The sequence below is a fragment of the Aotus nancymaae genome, unplaced genomic scaffold (genome assembly GCF_030222135.1).
Source record: "Aotus nancymaae isolate 86718 unplaced genomic scaffold, 86718_ANA_hifiasm-v0.15.2.pri h1tg000036l, whole genome shotgun sequence".
Classification (NCBI taxonomy): Eukaryota; Metazoa; Chordata; class Mammalia; order Primates; family Aotidae; genus Aotus; species Aotus nancymaae.
Genome location: NW_026988450.1, coordinates 88955866 through 88977521, shown reverse-complemented (window position 1 = coordinate 88977521; position 21656 = coordinate 88955866). Strand labels below are relative to the sequence as shown.

Sequence of the window (21656 nt, the reverse complement as noted above, 5' to 3'; positions counted from 1 at the left end):
CATCCACTCCACAGATGAAGAGACCGAGGGGAGAGATGTTTAAGGTAAACAGTTTCCAAATCTCAGCTTGATTTGAGCCCCAGGAAAGAACAGGTGTCACATACAAAGCAACACAGAAAATGACTCAGGTACAGTGCAAGAGAAGCCTGTGTGTGTGTGTGTGTGTGTGTGTGTGTGTGTGTGTGTGATTTTGCATACACAATTAAGCCCAAGATTTGCAAAGCAAGTAAAATCAGCCCCAGAAGGCAGGTCAGTGCAGGGTGGGGCTGTTTCCAATCTTCGCCAGGCTCCAGCTGGTAGTCCATGCACCATCAGAGGAAGGGGGCTGAACGGGAACCAGGGAACCAAGGCACAGGGCATGGCCCTCTCCTTTACTCCCTGTGTTGTGGGGCCCCTTCCCTCCTCCCTCCTTTCCACCAGCATAGATCAGAGAGAACCCAGACCAGAAGTAACGGGAAACACACACACACATTCAAAACACAAGACCCATCTCACTACTGCTCTCTACAACAGCCTCTAAGCTACCTTAGTTTGCAGTGAGTTCTAAAAAACACGGCTGGGTTGGCTCCTGCGTCAGATGAGAACCTTGGCCTACAATGACCTCTTGGATTTATTCAAAACGGTAAACATTAATATATGACATTCCCTAAAATAGATCTCAAGCATTATACCAAATTAGAGCCAGTAGCTAATTAGACTTGGTATGGGAGAGCCGCACTGAGTCAAGCCTGATACAGACTAAGTTACTCATTCAGACAAACGCACGGGATGCAGATCAGTGGGCACTGACTGGCTAATGCTGGAACCCAGAGCATCCCTGCCCACACCTGCCCACTGTACAGCTCTCTGCTGGGCAGCTCAGTGCGGGCCCGGCTGTGAGCCCTGGATATGCGGTGCTGAGTGTGGCCTCTACCTTCATGTAGTTGACAGTCTGATGGAGGAGACAAACATTAAACAAAAACACATGCACAGAAGCCCTCATTACAAACTGTGCTGTGCCTGCGGGATGAGAACTGGGTGCTGTTAGAGAGATGGGAGCGGGGATCACTCAGAGAAGACAATCTGAAGACCTGACCGCTGAGAGTGACCAGAGATGAGCCACAGCTGGCCACAAGAAAACGGAGGAAATAGTGTTTCTGGGAACAGTGTGTGCTAGGGCCCTGTGCTGGCACCTTCAGGGGACAGACAGGAGTCCAATGAGGCCAGAGATCAGCATACCAGGGAATGGCATAAAACAGAGCTGGACGGGCCAGGCGTGGTGGCTCATGTCTGTAATCCCAGCACTTTGGGAGGCCAAGGCAGGCGGATCACGAGGTCAGTAGATCAAGACTATCCTGGCCAACATGGTAAAACCCCATCTCTACTAAAAATACAAAATTTAGCTGGGCGTGGTGGCACACGCCTGTAATCCCAGCTACTCGGGAGCCTGAGGCAGGAGAATCACTTCAACTACGGAGTTGGAGGTTGTGGTGAGCCGATATCGCATCACTGAACTCCAGCCTGGCAATAGAGTGAGACTCCGTCTCAAAACAAGAACAACAACAACGACAACAACAACAAAACAGAGCTGGACAGTGAGACAGGGTCCAGGCTGCAGGACTGAGGAAGGCAGACAGCGTGAAACTGCTCTGGGGCTTGGGGAAGAGAAGCAAAGCCCAATGTGTATGTGTGTGTGTGTGTGTGTATATATATATATATTTTTTTTTTTTTTGGAGACAGAGTCTTGCTCTGTCTCCCAGGCTGGAGTGCAATGGCGAAATCTTGGCTCACTGTGACCTCCTTTTCCCGGGTTCAAGCGATTCTCCTGCCTCAGCCTCCTAAGTACCTGGGATTACAGGCACCTGCCACTGCACCCATCTAATTTTTGTATTTTTTTAGTAGAGACAGGGTTTCACCATGTTGGCCAGGCTGGTCTTGAACTCCTGACCTCAGGTGATCCGTCTGCCTCAGCCTCCCAAAGTGCTGGGATTACAGACATGAGCCACCATGCCAGGCCCCAGTGTTTACATTTTAACAATCTCTGCAGCCAACGTGTAGAGGGCAATGGAAGGGTCAACAATGAACTGAAGCAGACAGATCCGTGGTCCCCAAGTCACACAGGTGGGAGCAGCTGGTGGCCCAGAATGAAGTGGCAGCAAGGAAATGGGCAAACTGGAAATGAATGATGAAGGCAGTCAGCCAGGCTGAGTGACGGAAAGGGAGAGGGGAGAGCAGGCCAACAGTGACCCTCAGTCAGCTTCCTCACAGGTGCATCGAGATGAAGGAGACAAGAGTCATCAGCTCGGGAGACACAGAAGAACGCTGGGAGTGCTAGGCACACATTCCTTATGTCCAAAGGCCGAATGTGGCGCATTGCTGCTCACCCTGAAACTGTTCTGAAGTCAGAGGTTTGGTTCTGTTCACATAGCCTTCGGTAAATACTTGCTGAGTTTATAGAACAAGAACATAAACTTTGATGATTTCACAGCACATACTGTTGACAAGAAAATGTCAACTATCCACATAAAAGAGATCTATAAAACAGGCAGCCAATAAACATTCCCCACAAAGGCCTCTGGGAGCAGAACTGACACCCCCCGCGGCCTGCTCTGCATCTGGACTGGAATGCACTGGCAGGATTTTCCACCCAGCAGACTGCTAGGGGCGGGATCACGGTAAAATGTACATTTTAAGTTCATGATGGTGTGCCTTCTGATAAGATAAACTTATTTTTTCAACTGTCAGTAAAGAAAAATGTAGAAGATCAAGATTAATATGTATAATCTTCCAGAAGACTAACACAATGAAAGTGAATTGACATTTACTAAACATTTTGAGACGTTTGACAGGTGTCTATTAAAGGAAAAAATAAAAAGCAGCATCCTCAGTACGGTTAAAATTAGTTTGGAAGCTGCTGAGTCAAACGGGTTTCTTCACATAGCTGAGTAGCCTGACATATTTCTCAACAAACAAAAGGGGAAGGCGGTCAGCCACATCTCCAACTTCACTAAACCCCAAACCCTGTGTCTTGAAATCGTCAAAAACATCTCTCAGAAAAAAAGCCAGCCTGCGAAATGTTTGCTAACACAGCGCTACATCTAACAGTAACAAAAAATATAAAACCAGTTACTTCTCATTAATCACACTGTACAAGAGAAAACACCAACAAACAAAATACAACATCCAGGCTGGGCAGTGAGTGGCTCACACCTGCAATCCCAGCACTTTGAGAGGCCGAGGCGGTCGGATCACAAGGTCAGGAGATGGAGACCATCCTGGCCAACACGGTGACACCCCATCTCTATTAAAAACACAAAAAATTAGCTGGGTGTGGTGGCACGCGCCTGTAGTTACAGCTACTCAGAAGGCTGAGGCAAAAGAATTGCTTAAACCCAGGAGGCAGAGGTTGCAGTGAGCCGAGATCACACCACTGCACTCCAGCCTGGGCAAGAGAGCAAGACTCCGTCTCAAAAAAAAAATAAACAAAAATAAATAAATAAATAAATAAACAAATAAAAGAGAAATCTGTAATTTGAATAAATTCTTATACAGAAGGATTCAGGTTTCCACGTATTATCTGCACAGGAAGCCATGAACTGACGTGCCAACCACTGAAATGCCACAACATATTACCAGCTCTGTTTATCACAGGCCATTCGGCAAAACTCACGTCTAAATATTTAACTTTTCACCCTCAGAAATAGTGTATGTTTCCATAAGAACCTTGAGAAACATAACTGAAATACAGTGTTAATGGAAAAACAAAACTCTGTAAAATATTTTAAAGGGGTTTGTTCTGAGTGGCCATGGCCTAGGGAACACTCCAAAGAGGTCACAAGTAAGTGGTCCCCACATGGCCAGGTTACAGTTTGGTTTTACACATTGTACAGAGACAGGAGTCACTGGCAATGACATACATCAGTACACAGAAAGTGCATGTTCCTTTGTCCCAAAAAGGCGGGACATCTCCAAGAGGAGGGAGGTATAAGTCATAGGTGGGTTTTAGGGATTCCTGACAATGGGTTGAGAAAGCTGAGCTACTATCTAAAGACCTGAAGGCAGTAGGCAAGAATGCTGGAGTCAAGATGAAGAGCGTGGGGCCAATGCCCTTGTTATATAAATGAAGCCTTGCAGATGGCAGCCCTCAGGGAGAATAGATGGTGAATGTCCCTTTTCAGACTTTAAAGGTGTCGGCCTCTCAGTTCATCTCTCCTAGATCTGGGAAAGGCCTAGAACGGCAGGCCTGGCTGCATCAGTCGATTCTCTACAGATGCAAATATCCCCCACAGAAGACAGCTTTGCAGTGCGCTGTCAAAATATGTCCAAGAAACATATTTTGCGTAAAATATTTTTATTTCCTTCAGGGTCTGCTATCTGCCATGGGACGCTACAGCAGAGTCAGCGTGGAAAGTAGCTACATTATACCTGTTTAAGGAGCGCTTATGGTTTATAGGGAGTGACTTAACACTAACTTTGTGTGGCCTTAGGTTTTCTTCATAATTTGGAATCTCAGGGCCACAGAGAGTCTGTTCTGTCGGTCTTAGGATCTCCTTTTTTTTTTGAGACAGACGGAGTTTGGCACTGTTGCCCAGGCTGGAGTAGTGCAATGGTGCGATCCCGGCTCACTGCAACCTCTGCCTCCTGGGTCCACACGATTCTCCTGCCTCAGCCTCCCAAGTAGCTGGGATTACAGGCACATACCACCACACCCGGCTAATTTTTTGTATTTTTAGTAAAGATGAGGTTTCACTATGTTAGCCAGACTAGTCTCAAACTCCTGACTTCGTGATCCACCCACTTTGGCCTCCCAAAGTGCTGGGATTATAGACTTGAGCCACCACGCCCAGCAAGGATCTCCATTTTAACCTAATGCTGGTCAGCTGTGCCTCACCTCCAAAAGGGAGGGGGCATAACAAGGCATGTCTGATCTTACTTCCTGTCATGGCCGGGAATTTCATTTTTAAAGTTTTTCTAGGGTCCCCATGGCCAGGAGGGAACCTGTTCAGTCAGTAGGGGTGCTTAGGATTTTAGTTTTGGTTTACAATCCTATGCACAGACACCCCGTACATTCATGCAAAAGGGAGACGGTATAACTGGGAGTGTCTGGCCTCCTTTCCATTCTGGCCAGGAATTCTGTTTTTCAGGATTCCCTGGGGGCCCCTTGGCCAAAAGCGGGTCCTGTCAGCCAGCTGTAGGGGGTTGGGGCTTAGGATTTTATTTTAGATTTACAGCTAGAACTTCAGAAATAAACATTTACATTGTCTTCAGCAAAGAAGAAACAATACAATTACAGATCTACTTTACCAAATGGAGCGGTCCAGGCGGCGGACTGGGTATTAAAGATAGTTTCGCAGCAAAATCCTTTATAGGATTGTCGACTTCAAAATCTTTACAGAGCTTCAGATGAGTCAATAAACTGAAATTTCAAAAACAAAAATCAAACCACAAAATAAAAATGAGAACCCAGCTGTCATCCTTAGCGTTTCTAATCACACTGGAATCTCCCAGGCTCTGCATCTGCAACTCCAGGACCTTTCATCAAAAGCAGAGTCATCAAGGTGTTGGACCACAGCAGAGTGGCCCCAGGTTGGCAGGAGCACCTAAAAGGTGGCACAAGGGGAGGTTTATTTTTGGAGGGGGAGGCTTGGTCATGGTCTGTTTCCTTATCTGGGTGCTAGTTACATGTGTGTGTTCACTTAGTGAAAAATCACTGGAATTCGTGCATTTTTCTGTATGTATGTTATACCTCAGTAAGGAATAAAAGAACAAACAACTGGAAGGAAAGTGCTTTAGAAAGTCTGTTTCCAAAATGCACTCTGACTTTTAAAGTACTGTATACAATTTAAAATATAAAAGGCATAGGTGCAGTGGCTCACACCAGTAGCACCTTGGAAGTCTGAGGCAGGAAAATCACTTGAGGCCAGGAGTTCAAGACCAGCCCTGGCAAAACAGTGAGACCCCCATCTCTACAAAAATTATCCTAGTGTGGTGGTGTGCGCCTGTTCTCCCTGCTAGTTGGGAGACGGAACTGGGAGGATCACATAAGCCCGGGAGTTTGAGGATGCAGTGAGCTATGATAGCGGCACTGCACTGCAGTCTGAGTGACAGTGAGACCTTGTCTCTCAAAAAAATATTTAAATAAAAAATTAAAAAGCAACTGCCCATACTCTTGATTCCCAAAACACAACTAAATGTATACTTGCCCAATTTTTGTCCATGTGGAGACGTATTTTGCATATTACCACACTAACAGAACCGATTAAAACTACAAATTCATGTTGTCACACCACAATTTGAATTTCTGTTATTTGCCTCTTTTAGCTGTATTCTATTTCTCCATTTTGCCCCCTCTATTTCTGATCACACGGCAATGGGCACTGAAAAAGAAAACTCAAGAAGCATGAAAATGAACACATTTTTCAGGTGAAATATGTGTTTGCATTAATGTCTATCAGGAGGGTATCTGTTGCCAGTCACACTATGAAAGGTCATTTGCTGAATAAACACACATAACTTCGAGCAGGAGGCGGAGCAAACACCTCCTTTCTGCCTGTCTTCCAGGCGCAGCTGTCTGGCCACCACTCATTCAGTTCACTTAACTAAAGGTAAAAATAACCATCGCCATTTTACAGAAGAGGAAACTAGAGATTAGTGGAAACGCTGTTGACCTTCAAGTAATGAAGATCACCAGTTAGTAAATAAAAGGGGGCCATGTCCAGGTTTACCATTCTGCCACTTCCTGGGTGCTGGTGGCAGACATTCAACAAACATGCAGATGCTCAATTCACCTGCTCACTGACTACAGCTGAGTCAGCTCTCTGTTAAAGATATTTTATGTCTATGGCAATAAAACGTAGGCTAAACCCAAACTATGTCCAAAAGCCAGTTATAGTTTAAGAAGTAAGCCACTAAAGTGCTGGGATTTGAATTACGAGTCATTGATTTGAACAGTAAGGTTCCTGCTCAGCCTCCACAAGGCTCGTCCCTCTGGTCAAGACAGAAGGTCTCAAATGGCGGTGCTTTGCAAGAAACAGAATAGCACCAGTTGAGCGATTTCCATGGATCACTCTCCAGGATGATGACACAAGAGGGAACTGTTGTTAACTGCTTCTCCTTGGTCTTTAATCAAACAAGTACAAATTCTAAGACTATGACTTTATGAGACTCAAAAGAAAAGCCTCCGTGCACGAGTGCCCACTGGGACTGACCACGTTCCAACTCGAGCTACAGCCCCCAGTGTCACAAAAGCATCCTCTGATAACGAGAACCCATTGGGTTCTACACGATGTCTTTCTGATTTTTCAAAAGTTATTTACGTCCTCAGCCTTTCTACTCACGATCAGCAGGGAGACAGTTACAGATTCTACAAAAAAAGATGACAGGGTTTTGATCTGTCACCCAGGCTGGAGTGCAGTGATGCAATCACAGCTCACTGCAGCCTTGAACTCCTAGGCTCAAGCTATCCTCCTGCCTCAGCCTCCCCAGTAGCTGGGACTACAGGCACGCACCACCATGCTTAGCTAGTTTTTAAATTGTTTTTTAGAGAAAGGGTACTGCCATGTTTCTCAGGCTGGTCTCAAACCCCTGGGCTCAAGCAATCCTCCCATCTCAACCTCCCGATATGCTGGGATTACAGGTGGGAGCCACCACGTCCAGCCAAGGTCATCTTTAAAAGATCAATAAAACTCATTGGAAAAAACAGCAGCCACCTAATATTCTCAGCTAGGAAAAGTTTTTCCTAATATATGCCTCTTTGTGAAAACCTAAACAAAATGAAAATCCTGCACATCAACCTTACTTCCAGCAGTGTGGTTTTACCCCTTTCCTACCATGCCATTACCATATGTTACCAGTCACAGAGAGGAGCGCCTACTGCCACACGCCCCTGCCCACTGCCCAGAGCCTTAAGCAGCAGCCTAAGAGGCACAGAGAGCTCCCCTGCCAACACCCCTGGCCCCTGGTCCCCCAGCTCTCCAGGAGAGGCACAGAGAGCTGCTCCCCAACACCCCTGGCCTCTGGTCCCCCAGCTCTCTAGGAGAGGCACAGAGAGCTGCTCCCCAATACCCTGGCCTTTGGTCCCCCAGCTCTCCAGCAGAGGCACAGAGGGCTGCCCCCCACCACCCGCGGCCCCAGTGACCCGGCTCACCAGGAGAGGCAGTCCTTGAGGGAGTTGTAATAGGGGAACCTGGAGACCACGCACACCGCGAAGGGCACGAAGCAGCCAGCAGCACCCACGACCGGCCGGCACGGCTCCCAGTGTGTTTTGCCATTGTAGAAACAGTACTCATCCTACGTGAAAAGCAATAGTGACACTGTCACCTCCCCACCTTGGCAATTCCAGTATGTTTCCAATTGGGTCACGTTTCAGCACAGAACAAGCTGAGAATCCACCATCCCCACCACTGCAACGCGCCTGGCCGCACTCCCCGCTGGTTTGGCTGCCGGTCCAAGCACCCGCCCTCCGGTCGAAGTCTATGGGTCCCTAGCTGGTGCTTGCACCATTTGAGGTGCTGAGGCTACAAAGAGAGCAAGATGCATTCCTGCCCCAGAAAAGCCGACAGCCTTGGCATAAGAAGGAATGCATGATTAGAACACAGTGAGACCCAAGACACACAAAGGACTCTGCTTTATAAGGGGGAAAACACAGGAGCCACACACAGCACGCAGCACCTGCACGTACCCAGGAGGACAGAGCAGGAGGGCCTCAGCCTGTGTGGGGCCACAGCCACAGGGTTCTAGAAAGCCCAGCACACTGCAGAACTTACAAGTGGCAAAATACTTGGGGCTCATCAAATAGGCCCTGGGGACGTGTTGTTAGTTTGGGTTTTTTTGTAGGGATGGAAGGGCATGATGATAGCTTCAGCTTAGGAACCTTCTGAATTTAGGGTACTTATGAGATATCCAGGTAAAGGGAGCCGTCCAGGGAACAGTCAGCTACATCGTTTGTTTATCTAGCAAAACGTAATAAACATCCACTTTTCCAGGGTCAGTCTACTCGAGTTCCAGCCCTGCCTGCTGAGCCATCTCGGGTGGGTTTTTTTTTTTTTTTTGAGACGGAGTTTCACTCTTGTTACCCAGGCTGGAGTGCAATGGCGCGATCTCGGCTCACCGCAACCTCCGCCTCCTGGGTTCAGGCAATTCTCCTGCCTCAGCCTCCTGAGCAGCTGGGATTACAGGCATGCGCCACCATGCCCAGCTAATTTTTGTATTTTTAGTAGAGACGGGGTTTCACCATGTTGACCAGGATGGTCTCGATCTCTTGACCTCGTGATCCAGCCGCCTCGGCCTCCCAAAGTGCTGGGATTACAGGCGTGAGCCACCGCGCCCGGCCCTCGGGTGGGTTTTTAACCTCCCTTTGCCACCATTTCCTCATCTGTAATTTCCCAGCCTCGTTCATTGAGGTTAGGATTAAATGAATGACTACATAAAGTGCTTGTGTCACGCCTGCTGCTGAGCTGCTCACATGCACGCACAGCTGCTGCTATTGTTACCAGACAATACTGTTCCCTCCCTCAAGTCATGTCGTGTCAGTGGAAAGGCAGAGGAGAGAGTGTATATGAGAGGGCTAGGGCTATGTCATCAATAGAACGATAGATGAGGGCCAGGCATGTAGCTCACGCCTGTCATCCCAACACTTTCGGAGGCTGAGGCGGGACTGCTTGAGCCCAGCAGTTCAAGATCAGCATGGGGAACATAGCAAGACCTCATCTCTACAAAAGACAAGAAAAATTAGCTGGGCATGATGGCGTACACCTGTGGGTCCAGCTACTTAGGAGGCTGAGGTGGGAGAATCACTTGAGCTAGCCCTGGAGATCAAGGCTGCAGTGAGCTGTGATCGCACCACTGCACTCCAGCCTGAGCAAAACAGCAAGACTGTCTCAAAAAAAAAAAGAACAATAGATACGGAGGTCATCCGGATACACGTGAAGAAGGGGTGGTGAGCACGGTGGGGCCTGGAGATACCCTGAAACTACACAGCTGCTGGGAGGGCAGGAGGCGGCCAGCATGCCCACGACAGGCCGGCACACTGGGGACAGTGACATCTGCTGTACTAATGTAAACCAGTGGGGCTGTTCCTTTTTTTAATACGTATTCTATTTAATGATAACAACGACAACATGCACGTTACTCCTGGTAAGTGTTATTTCACAGGCAAACTCCCAACGTGCTTTTCTGAAAGATCCAACATTTCAGATCCTTTCTTGTCTGGAACACTGGCTAGGTGGAGGGGCAGGATCTCCACCTTCCTCTCATCCCCCGTTAACATAACCTAGGAAGGAAGGCCAGGTGCCACCAGCAGCCAGGTCACAGAGGCGGACGCTGGTCCCCTGTGTGCACTGCCTGAGATCTGACCTCGGTTCTGATCTCAGCACACCGTGAAAATGACCTCTCCCGGAAATGTACCATTCAGAGGATCACGTAGTAAATTTTGCTCCTGCACATTCATTAAGAACATCTGGGCCTGTTTGTGCTGCCCCACGAGCTTAAAGGGACAGAATCCCTGGGATTATACCTCACGCCTCCCAACACTCAACGTCACATGTGTAAGCATGCTTCTACCAACAGAGAAAACGCATGCCCCGGGCTCCAGGGCCACCCAGGCCAGCCACTTCTCTCGACCGCACGGAACTCACACACTTCCCTTCATGTCATCAGGACACCTCAACTAAGGCTCTGGCTCGCCTTTTGCTTCAGGAAACCCTCTACAAGTGTGCAGCTGGTCACCCTGCCCCTGTGGATACAACATTTCCCCTACAAGCTCCCAAAGGCCCGCTGATTCACAAACACGGCCCTACCCAGACGACACTCCCAACGTGTGACAAACGTAATGTGCTGCAGAGTCTAAACGCCAGTCGCTCACACCAAAGACAAAAGGCAGAAACAACCCACAAGTCCATCAGCGGATACATGGAGAGACAAAGTGTGGTCCATCCACACTATGGAATGTCATTCACCATGAAAGGCCACGGAGCACTGCCACACGCTCCCATGCAGACGAGCATCAAAAACATGCAAAGGGAAAAAAGCCAGACACAGCAGGCCGCGTGTTTCATGTGTCCACTACACGAAGTGTCCAGGATACATCCAGAGACAGAAAGGAGATTAGCTGGCTGGGTGTAGTGGCTCACGCCTGTAATCCCAGCACTTTGGGAGGCCAATGCAGGTGGATCACCTGAGGTCAGGAGGTCGAGACCAGCCTGGCCAACATGGCGAAACCCTGTCGTACAAAAAATACAAAAATGAGCTGGGCGTGGTGGTGGGTGCCTATAATCCCAGCTACTCTGGAGGCTGAAGCAGGAGAATCACTTGGATCTATGAGGCGGAGGTTGCAGTGGTGAGCCAAGATTGCGCCACTGCACTCCAGCCTGGGCGAGAGAGCGAGACTCCAGCTCAAAAAAAAAAAAAAAGCAGATTAGCTTAGTCATTGCCAGGCAGGGAGGGGAAGCAGGACTGAGGGTTTACTGTGGGGTTTTCGGGGTTTTGGGGTGAGGAAGTCATTTTGGAGCTAGACATCGGTGGTGGTTGCACAACACCGTGAATGTACTTCACATTACTGAAAGGCACACTTTAAAATGGTTAAAATGCTGAATGTTGTTTTATGTTTATTGCACCACAATAAAATCTGAACCCAATTTCAGAGGGGAGGAACAGGAACCACCTACGTGCAGGGGCCGGTAGTACTGGGCCACCACGCCGTAGGTCCTGTTCCCGCAGACGTCGGTCAGCACCAGGAAGTGGACGCGGTCCTCCTTGGGCTCAGTGGCCATGCACACACCCCCTGCAGGCAGAAAGAGAGAGAAGAATCCTGTTCTTACCATGTGGCCTGGGTTACCCATGTACTGATTTCTTCACAGCGTCAGAACACACCCCTCCAGTTATCAACAGCGGTACCTTGATACCCAGGGTGTGTTCATGCTTCTGACCATGCCTCCTGCCAGCTCTCCCCACTGTCCCTCCCACACAGTGATTTTTTTACAAGTCCTTGAGCACCTGCTAGCCGGTGGCAGTGTTTGCTGGCACTGCTGTCCATCCCGTGCCTGTCCCGGGTTTATAATTCCTGTGACCAGGAAATAGCACCAAGTTCTAGGTAGGAACCATGAGGTGGGTGCTTATGCTAGGTGCTTCGTCTGAGTTTCCTATCTCGGCCATTTTAACACTTCTGAAGACCCCAGAAAAAAAAAGCCCCAAAAGGCAGGCTTGCCTGTTAACTGCAACCTGTGAGCCTGGAGACTAAACACAGGCCTGCTTCTTGCCCCAGTGAAACGGCAAACGGGATGGGGAGGGGGAGGCTCAGGCATGCTGCGGGTAGAACCGCTGCAGATGGACTGGGTGTATTTTTAACCCATCTGCCAACTGCTGCAAGACTTCATTTTAAGTCAAAGGGGAAAAGCCTTGAATGCACCATGAAAAATGGTTTGACCTGTCAGTCCACGCAGCGTCCCACCCAGGACTCAATTCTCCAAAACTCAGGGACCGCACTAAATGATTTACATTTCCCTTCAGCTTTAAAATCCCCAAGATAGGCAGCGCACGGTGGCTCACACCTGTAATCCCAGCACTTTGGGAAGCCAAGGAAGGTGGGTCACTTGAAGCCAAGAGTTCGAGACCAGCCTGGCCAACATGGTGAAACCCCATTTCTACTAAACACACAGAAATTAGCCAGGCGTGGTAGTAGGTGCCTGTAGTCCCAGCTACTCGGGAGACTGAGGCAGGAGAATCACCTGAACACAGGAGGCAGAGGTTAAAGTGAGCAAAGATTGTGCCACTGCACTCCAGCCTGGGTGACAGTGTGAGACTGTCTCAAAAAAAAAAAAAAAAAAAATCCCCAAGATTAAGAAAACGAAATCCCACTCAAGAGGAGGCAGTGAGGGGTCCCTGGCTCTGCTGCTCACACCACTTCCCTTTGCCTGAGGGTTTCTGGGAAGAGACCACTCTGGGCAGCTGGCAGCAGGAAGCACCCAGTTCTGCCCACCTCCAAGACATACCTGGGAAGCACAGCTGAGGCAGGGCAAGGAGGTCCACGCCACCTGGGACGGTGACATCCTCAGGCTCTGGCACTCTGGGGGGCCCCGACGGGCCCTTCCACTGCTCTGGCCTGGGCTTCTCTCGCTTCTTTCTGAAGGAGCGCCTCCTGGTTTTACCCAGAGTGCCACAGTTTGCACCGGTCATTTGACTGTCCTCTTTACTGATAAAAGGAGGCACAAAAACGGACAGGACCTCTGGATCAAGAGCAGAAAGATTTCTCACTCCCTTTTTCTGAGCAACCTAAAGAAAGGAAAAAGAACAGTTACTGCCACAGTCTCAGCTCTGGCTCCAGGTGTCCTTCCTGTCTGAGCTTCGCCACTTGTTTTTCTCCTCCCCTGGGTACCCACAAACACTAGCGCCTGGGCACCGTCGTCATAGGTGTCATTGGTGTGAGTCGCTTTTCCCACCAGAGGCTCCTGACAGTAATGAGCTCCTGGGAAGCTTCTTTTAGGAAACTCCCAGGCCCTGCGTTCATCACGAGGCCTCTCGGAGCCTGGTTCTTCAGCTGTGAACATGGACAGCAGGACCTTGCCTCCTTCCTCTAAAGCACTGCGGTCCAGGCTGGGGACTGTGATCCACAGACCTGAGTTCACGTCCTGGCTGTGTCTCCGCCCCCTGGCAGCAAGCTTCTTTGTCCATCCAAGCTTCCTTTGAAGGGGCGAGTGCAGGGAATAAGGGAGACAACGTAGGGCCAGTACTCAGCCCAGGGGGATGGCCAGGAGCCCATGAATATACTGCTCGCCCCTTCCTGGGTTGGGATGCACACTCTGTATATTATCAAACCCCGCACACACACATTTACCAGGGCCATGCCCTCCGCGCCCCCTGGCCGCTGCCACACTTTCTGTCACACTGATCTGATAGAAAGATCAGGCGTGCCCTTCCCCGCCTAATAAAACAGTCCCTGGAACCAATAAAAGGGGGCATTTGGCCTGAATTCTTCTGAACTTTAACTTGGCATAATTTTGGTTTTTACCTTTTTTCTTCCCATTCTTCTCTAAAATAATATAAAGCACATGGGCTGTCCCTTCTATCTCTCTTCTGTGTTACTACTATGCCCAATACGGCTCCTAGTACAGAGCTAGGACTAAACAAATACTGCTGCCCGGCTGACTTCAGATCTTTCCAAGGTAGACAAGCTGTAGTCGGTGAGCAAGAACGAAGCGGTTCCAGTGCCAAACTAGACCAAAGCAGCAAAGCCTGAAGCAAGAGGCCTTGGGTACACGAGACATGGAGACAGGAGGTGGCCAAGGGTAGGTAGTCAAGGGTCTCTAAGGGACCCTAGGAAGGACATCATTGGCGGGCACGGTGGCTCATGCCTGTGATCCCAGCACTTTGGGAGGCCAAACCAGGAGGATTGCTCGAGCCCAGGAGTTCAAGACCAGCCTGGGCAACAAAATGAGACCTTGTCTCTACAAAAAATAAAAAAATTAGCCAAGCATGTTGGCACATGCCTGTGGTCCCAGCTACACGGGAGGCTAAAGCAGAAGGATCGCCTAAACCCAGGAGGTTGAAGCTGCAGTGAGCTGTGATCACACCACTGCACTCCAGTCTGGGTGAAAGAGCAAGATCCAGTCTCAAAAAAAAAAAAAAAAAAGAAAAGAAAAAGAAAGGAAGAATAGCACCACCATCCAGAGAAATGGGACCTTGGCTGATAGAAAAGGCACAGCCAACACTCCACATTCCAGTAAGAGGCAACAGTGACAAAAGGAGAGCTCTTACAGTGAAGAAATTTCAACAACGGCCGCAATTTCCAGCAGTAAGCACACTCTGATCTCTAGACAGCGATCTGCATGCTAAATCACTCAAATTCAGTCACCAACTGCTTTACATATGGGGAAAAAAATGTAGTATCAGTAGGAACCAGGACAAAACATGGGAAATCCATATGATTGTATAGTGTTGAAAGCTCTAGTGTAGCATGCATGAAAGAAGCCCATTTCCTCAATTATATGTCCCTTTCTCTAAAACCTTCCTATCAGAATTGGACAGTTCTGACCTAACAAACTGTGCATATTCAAGGCAGTGTATGAGCTCAGCAAGCAGCCCTCCTCCTGGAACTGTCTTGATCCTGCCACCCTGCTGGCTTCCCTCAGTCTGACGGCTCCTCTCTGGCCCCCACAGACCCTCCTCCTCAGTCCTGCTCCCAGGTTGCGACTCCCAGGCCTGGGTCCTTCACCATCCTCCTGGAGGACCTCAGCACTCACAGCGCAGACCCAAAAGGACTGCCCAGAGTCCTCCTCCCAGCCCAGACCTCTTCCCAGTCCCAGGCTCCCCCGACTGCCTCCCACCACCCCCAATACACCTCTGGGGTCCCCCAAACTTATAGTCGCAAAAATTAAGCTCCTAGTAGTTTCCAAAAAGCCTGATCTCCCACCCACGTTCTCCGCGACAAACGTAGCACAGTTCAGGTCTTCAGAGCTGGGACTCCACCCCTTTGGGCACCACCCCCATTATGCCCCACTCTCATCATGTCCCACCTGCAGACCCACACCTCAGCCACTGGCCTCGGAGCGCCTCTCCATCAGCTCACTGCTGCCCGGCTGCACCATGTTTGCACGCCAAGCACCTGCACCACCTGTGGCTCTGGGCAGACAGCGAGTAACCAGGAGCAAAGCCTTGGAGGTTTCTGCCTGGAGAAGAAGAAAGCCCCACCCAGCCCAGGGCTCCCACCAGCATCTGTGCCCACTCTCCCAAAGAGGGGCGTCACTGTCTGACAGCAGACCAGACACTTTTTGGCCCCAGCCCAGCCCTGAAGCATCACAGCCCCATCCCAACATTGAAGAAAGCATGTTTGTTTCACCACGTCATGATACTGTATTTTCCCATGTGTCATACGTGGCCGTAAGTCACAGGACAGTACAGCCCTGAGCAGCGGGCCAGCCCACTCCCTAAGCCAGGACGCCCCCAAAACTAAGCACGACTAACCCCCCTGGGGCTCTCAGGACACACAGCACCTCTGCCATGACCCTGCTTTCCACTGCTCTTCCCTGGGCTCAGGCCCCAGTCCCTCACTGCTCCACCTGTGTGGGGGCACACCCTTCACCCTCCACACTCACTGGAGAGGGTCTCTGCCACCCTGCAGCCAGGACCACAGGCTCCTCCAGGCCTCCACCTTCACCTCCTGGAGTGTCTCGGCCCTGCCCAGCGGTATTCTACCACCTTCCATTTGAGGGGGTGTGGTGGAGCAGAGATTGTGCTGTATGCCTCTCTGTCCCCATATTTAGCAGAGAAGATGACCGAGGCGATGCTGTTCCTCACTCACACTCCCAGCACCTGGTGATCTCTTAGAGGCATGCTCAGCCTGGACTGAACACTGGTGATCACACTAGAGCCATTCCTTGAGTTATCACTAGTCACTTACAATGATGTTCCCCAGAGCAGACCAACTTGGCATTCAGCAGTTCACCATACACCTGTTTTTTCTCAGGATGAAATCTCTGTTGCCTTTTCTGAATGGACAAGAAACACAATCTCATTTTTAAAAATAACAATATAGAGGCCAGGCCAGGCGCAGTGGCTTAAACCTGTAATCCCAGCACTCTGGGAGGCCGAGGCAGAAGGATCACCTGAGGTCAGGAGTTTGAGACTGGCCTGACCAACATAGAGAAAACCTGTCTCTACTAAAAGTACAAAATTAGCCGGGTATGGTGGTGCATGCCTGTAATCCCAGCTACTCAGGAGGCTAAGGCAGGAGAATTGCTCGAACCCAGGAGGTGGAGGATGCAGTGAGCCAAGATCGCACCATTGCACTCCAGCCTGGGCAACAAGAACAAACCTCCATCTCAAAAAATAAAGTAATTAATTAATTAATTAAAAATAACAATTAAAAATAATAAAGAAGATAATAGAAAAGGAAGACCCTCCCACAATTCCATGACACACTTTGCAGTGTGGATACGTCCTCCAGTTTTCTAGTTTTATGCACTTTATACATTTTAATGCATGTATAAACGTGTAATTTTGTTTCATAAATGTAATCATCCTACATAACAGGTTCCATGAGCTGTTTTAGCTACTCCATGTGGCTGACCTCCCTGTTCGCAACTGTGCAGTATTACAGTGCCACAGCACGTGTCCACTCAGTCACGTACTGACCCAGCCTCCTCCTGAGAGATGTGTGGGTGGCTCTCAAGTCCTGACCACACTGGACAAAGCAGTGACGCACACTTGCACACACCCAGTTCTTACCCTAGAATAAATTCCTGAAAATGGAAGTCCTGGCACAAGAGTGTTCAGAGGTTACTTGTTGATACAAGCTGTCGCTGCGCTGAACCATCAGACCCTGCCACCACTGAGACGCTCATCACCTCTGCCAGTCTGCAGCAAGAGGTGATATCATTGCCTGTTCTTCTGTCCTGGGTGCTGACTTATTAAACCCCTACCCAACAACCATCATTTTGACTTTGGTTTTTTAAAATGCTAATTAAAAAGTCAAAACCAGGACACTCTAATTTACTTGAGTCACAGATTAATTTCTAAGTTAGAGTACACAGTGGCATTAATCTTCACCATAGGATTGGCTGTTATTAAGGAAATAAAACAGAAATTAACAGATGTTTTAATGCTCTCCAACTGTTTAGTTAGAATTGAAGGAAATTTAAAATCCAGTTTCTCAGCTCACTGGCCACACTACAGACTCTCAGTGACCACATGCAGCCAGTGGCTCTTGTACTGGATGATGCAAATAGAGGAGACAGACTGCCCTCCCCCAGGAAGGTCTGCTGGCCAGGGCTGTTCTGAAAGTCAGGACAACGTCCACTGAAAAACATAAGAATGTACCTACACACGCAAGAATGATGCGGGTGACCTGCACTCGGAACACTTTCCACCCCTGTGTCATGGATTCACAATGGATCCCATCACACCTGTGTCTAGTCTCCATCGCAACCAATAACGGGGCAGCAGGGGGCTCTATAGTAGAGGGGTAGAGGGGAATGTAACTAACCACAGTAACTGACATTAGCCTGCATTCTCAAATTCTCCGTCACCATCCCCAGCAGAAGAAACACTACCCCCCCTTCTAGGAAATGAAACAAAAAGGGCATTCCACGATCCAACACAAAGCTGGATATTCCTCATACCTCTGGACCTCTGTCTTCTTGTGTCATCAAGAAGGATGCCTGGGCCACAGAGAAATGGGCATTTGTAAAAGTAAAGGTAAAAATTATTTAAAAGCCTTGGATATTCAAAATAGAACCGCTAAAACCCTAAATAAGTAAAATCATATGTTTGGTTAACTATAACATTAATGTTGACCTTAAAAGTAGGATGGCTCCAAGAAATTCACTCCATCCCCTAACGCTCCTTATTTTCTTAGTCCTTTGACATTTTTCTCTCCACCTTTAGCCAAACAAACCCCTAACTGAATCAAAAAACAGAGTAAAGAGGACAGAGTTAAACACACACAGTAAAAACTGCCCATCCTCTCAGGTGACCTGGGAACATGGAAATGCTGCAGCCTGTGTAGTTCAGGAATGCAGCATTGGCCGGGCGCGGTGGCTCACGCCTACAATCCCAGCACTTTGGAGGCTGAGGTGGGAGGATCACTTGAGCTCAGGAATTGCGAGCCTGGGCAACACAGTGAGACCTCCTCTCTATTATTAAAATATTAATAAAGAAAGTTTTAAAAAGAAAGCACCACTGCGAATATTCCAGTTGATTCACCCTGCTCTCAAAAGGCATGCCTCACACCAAACAACAAATACACATGTGTTAGTAATACACACGTATTAGTAATACATATGTATTAGTTGCCCAGGAGGAAAGATGTCCACTGCTGAGGAGACCACAGCTGCGACTAGATCATTTCCTATTCCAAGAAAAAGGAAGCAATGCCATTTGGCAATTACAGGTAGGGAGACAAATCAATCGATGAGGTTGCGAGGAGACAGAGGGCAAACGGGATCTACTGACAAGACAGGCATTGAGAGGAAGGAAAGGTTGAGGGAAACGCAGAAACCATTTCCGTAGGAGAACGAGTTTTCACTGGAGTCGAAACTGGCTTCCAACTGATGCCTCGCAGGGGAAACTACCGGAACCCTCACAGGCATTCACCTGGTTACTTGCAGGAACATTTCCCGTTCCTGGTGACACCCTCTGCCCTGCAGCCTTCATTTTCCCTGGATCTTTCCCTGGATAGCCCAGCGTTACTTAAACACTGAGAAGCCTCTCTCTGCCCTTCAATGCTGTTGTCAGCAAAGAGAACAGCCGTCTGTCACCGTGCAGAGGGCTGGCCAGTGACGCCGGGATCTCCAGGTAACATGACCCCGTCACGGTGTCACGGGCAGGCGAGCCAGCAGGAAACCAGAGCCACAGACGGATTCCAGGGAAAGCCAGCGTTCTGGAATTCAGAAAAGCCGGGGAAGAAAAAGGAAAACAAGAATTTCCAAAGCTGCCGCTTTCCCAGAAGAAGGGAGATGAAGTTGTCGCTCTGGCTGCCAGGGTGCAGAGACGGAGGAAGGGTGGAGGGGGATGAGAGTGAGAAAAACAGCTACAGGCTCCGTCGCAAAGCGGTCCAGGCGGACTCGCCAGGCTCTCACCGTTCTGTGCCCGCTGCGGAACCCACTGCTCGGGAGACAACACGTCTCCGCATAAGACAGATCATTTCAGCGGCGAGGGCTGGGCCCACCAGACCGTGAGGCTCCGGCAGCTTCCGCCCGTTGTCCGGCGCACCCCACCTTCGGCCCCTGCCCCAGACGGGGGCGACCAGAGACGCTCCGAGACGCGGCACCCCCAGATTCCCAGCTGGGCAGCCCGTGTTCGCAGCCGAGGGCCCCGGGCGGGGAGGGGGAGGGGAGGAGGTCGCTGCACCGCGGCACCTGCCTGAGCTCCGGCACGGTCCCCGCCGGGGGACCGGGACTCGGCCCTCAGGAAGTCCGGCCCAGCCCCGCGGAGCACCCGGGCGCCCGCTCTCCGACTGCTGCCCCGGCTGCCGCCTCGCGGCCCGCGTCCACCTGTTTTCCCGCCCGCCCCTTACCTGCTCGAGGCCGCGGAGGCTGTCCCGGGAGGCGCCCAGCAGCGCGCACAGCTCCAGCAGCCCCGAGGGCAGCGACAGGTGCGGCGACGCGGCCTCCGCCATGGCTGCCCGCCGCCCGCTGCGGGTACAGCGCTCAGGCGCCCCCGCCGCGCCGCCAGCCGCAGACCCCTGGGACCCACCGCGCAGCCTCCGGGCCTGTTCGCCGCGAGCTCCGTCCGCTGGGCGGGGCGGGGCGGGGAGGGGAGGGGAGGGGTCTGGGGGCGGGGCCAGAGCAGAGGCGGGGCCTGGAGAGCCCTAGCGGATTCCTTGGGCAGAGCTTGGGGGCGGGGCTTGACTGGGCTGGGAGGTCCTGGGCGGGGCCTGGAGTGGCGGGCCCGGCCACAGGGACGGGGACTTAGGGGCGGGGCCAGTCCTGGGGCGGGCACTGCGGGAGACCCGCGCTCGGGTATCATTTCCGAACCAGCTGGCGGGCCCTGGCGCGTGCGCGGCGTCGGAGCGCGCGGCCCCCTCCTTCGGCCCCGCCCCTCCCCGCCGGCCGCCCCCTCCCCGGGGAACCAAGGGAGGAACGGGCGGGGTCCTCAGGTGCCGGGCGACGTCATCCAGGGCTCCAGGACTCAAAGGGTCCCCTGATCTGGCAGACCCTGGACCCACCCTGGCGAGCGTGGAGGGACAAAGTCCGGACGCGCCGCCCGCCGCCGCCTCCAGGAAGCCCTCCTGTGCCGGGACAGCGGAGTTGGCCGGGTGTGGACAGCCGGAAGAGCCGGCGGGAAGCGGGTGGAAAGATCCACTCCTGGTTAAAACTCTGCGGGGTTAAACTTGGGCCTGCCATGTCCAGCACGGATTTGAGGGACCGCTGCTAGAGGGAGGCTTCGGGACTGAGGGTCAGAGGCCCAGGGCCTGGCAGGGCCCTTCCCTGGTCAGCTCCAGGCCTGGCTCATGCCCGGTGGGCCGCGCGCCTCTTCCAGCCCCAGGCTGAGCCCAGAGAAAGAGGGGAGCCCACGAGCCCGGGAGGCCGGCTTGCTGCCGGGTCATTGCTGCAGGGCCTGGAGGGGGCCAAGGTTCAGTCCCCACTGACCTTCCCTTCTCTGGACCCTGCTATAGCCATCTGTGCAACCCAGGGGAAATGATTCCAAAGGGACTTTTCCACTTCTGATCATCTGTGATTCTATTTTTTTAAAAAACAAAAACTCGAAATGCTTAATGATAATGTCAAACATCTGTCATCAGCCGAAGAGGAAAAGAACCGTAGGTACAAAGCAAGGCAACCTCAGGAGGCGCCCGGAGGGAGGAATTTCTTCTCCTTCCCGGAGCCTGGTGAGGCTGTGACTGCAGCCTGACTAGCAGGTTTTATTTCACTTATTAACCTAAAGATGGTGAGTCTCCTCCCTCAGGCCTGGAGGCTGCCTGGCATCTATTTCACTTATTAACCTAAAGATGGTGAGTCTCCTCCCTCAGGCCTGGAGGCTGCCTGGCATCCATGGCTCTCATTGGCTAGCCAAGACCACAGTTCTATAGTCTCTGACTTCAAAAGAAACACCGATTTCACTCACAATTGCCTGTCTCTATCGATGGTGGCCTCGGTTTTTTGTTGTTTTTCTGTTTGATTATTTGTTTGTTTTTGAGACAGTTTTGCTCTTATAGCCCAGGCTGGAGTGCAATGGTGTGATCTCAG

At 50.8% G+C, this 21656-nt stretch overlaps 1 protein-coding gene across 3 annotated transcripts in view; it reads right to left on the bottom strand.

The window, feature by feature from the left end:
• The window catches only part of DENND3 (DENN domain containing 3), a 74241-nt gene extending 54155 nt beyond the window's left edge, over positions 1-20086 (bottom strand). For 2 of the 3 annotated variants that reach the window (XM_064384654.1, XM_064384655.1), the window contains exons 1-5: positions 19985-20086; positions 12966-13245; positions 11643-11758; positions 8126-8268; positions 5284-5395 (exon numbers count right to left, since the gene is read on the bottom strand). In XM_064384654.1, the coding sequence (XP_064240724.1) occupies positions 5284-5395; positions 8126-8268; positions 11643-11758; positions 12966-13245; positions 19985-20086 (753 nt within the window). Of the gene's footprint in view, positions 1-5283; positions 5396-6182; positions 7525-8125; positions 8269-11642; positions 11759-12965; positions 13246-19984 lie in introns of those variants that run through there. The other variant, XM_064384656.1, reaches the window with a different exon arrangement.
• Positions 20087-21656: the final 1570 nt, after the last annotated feature.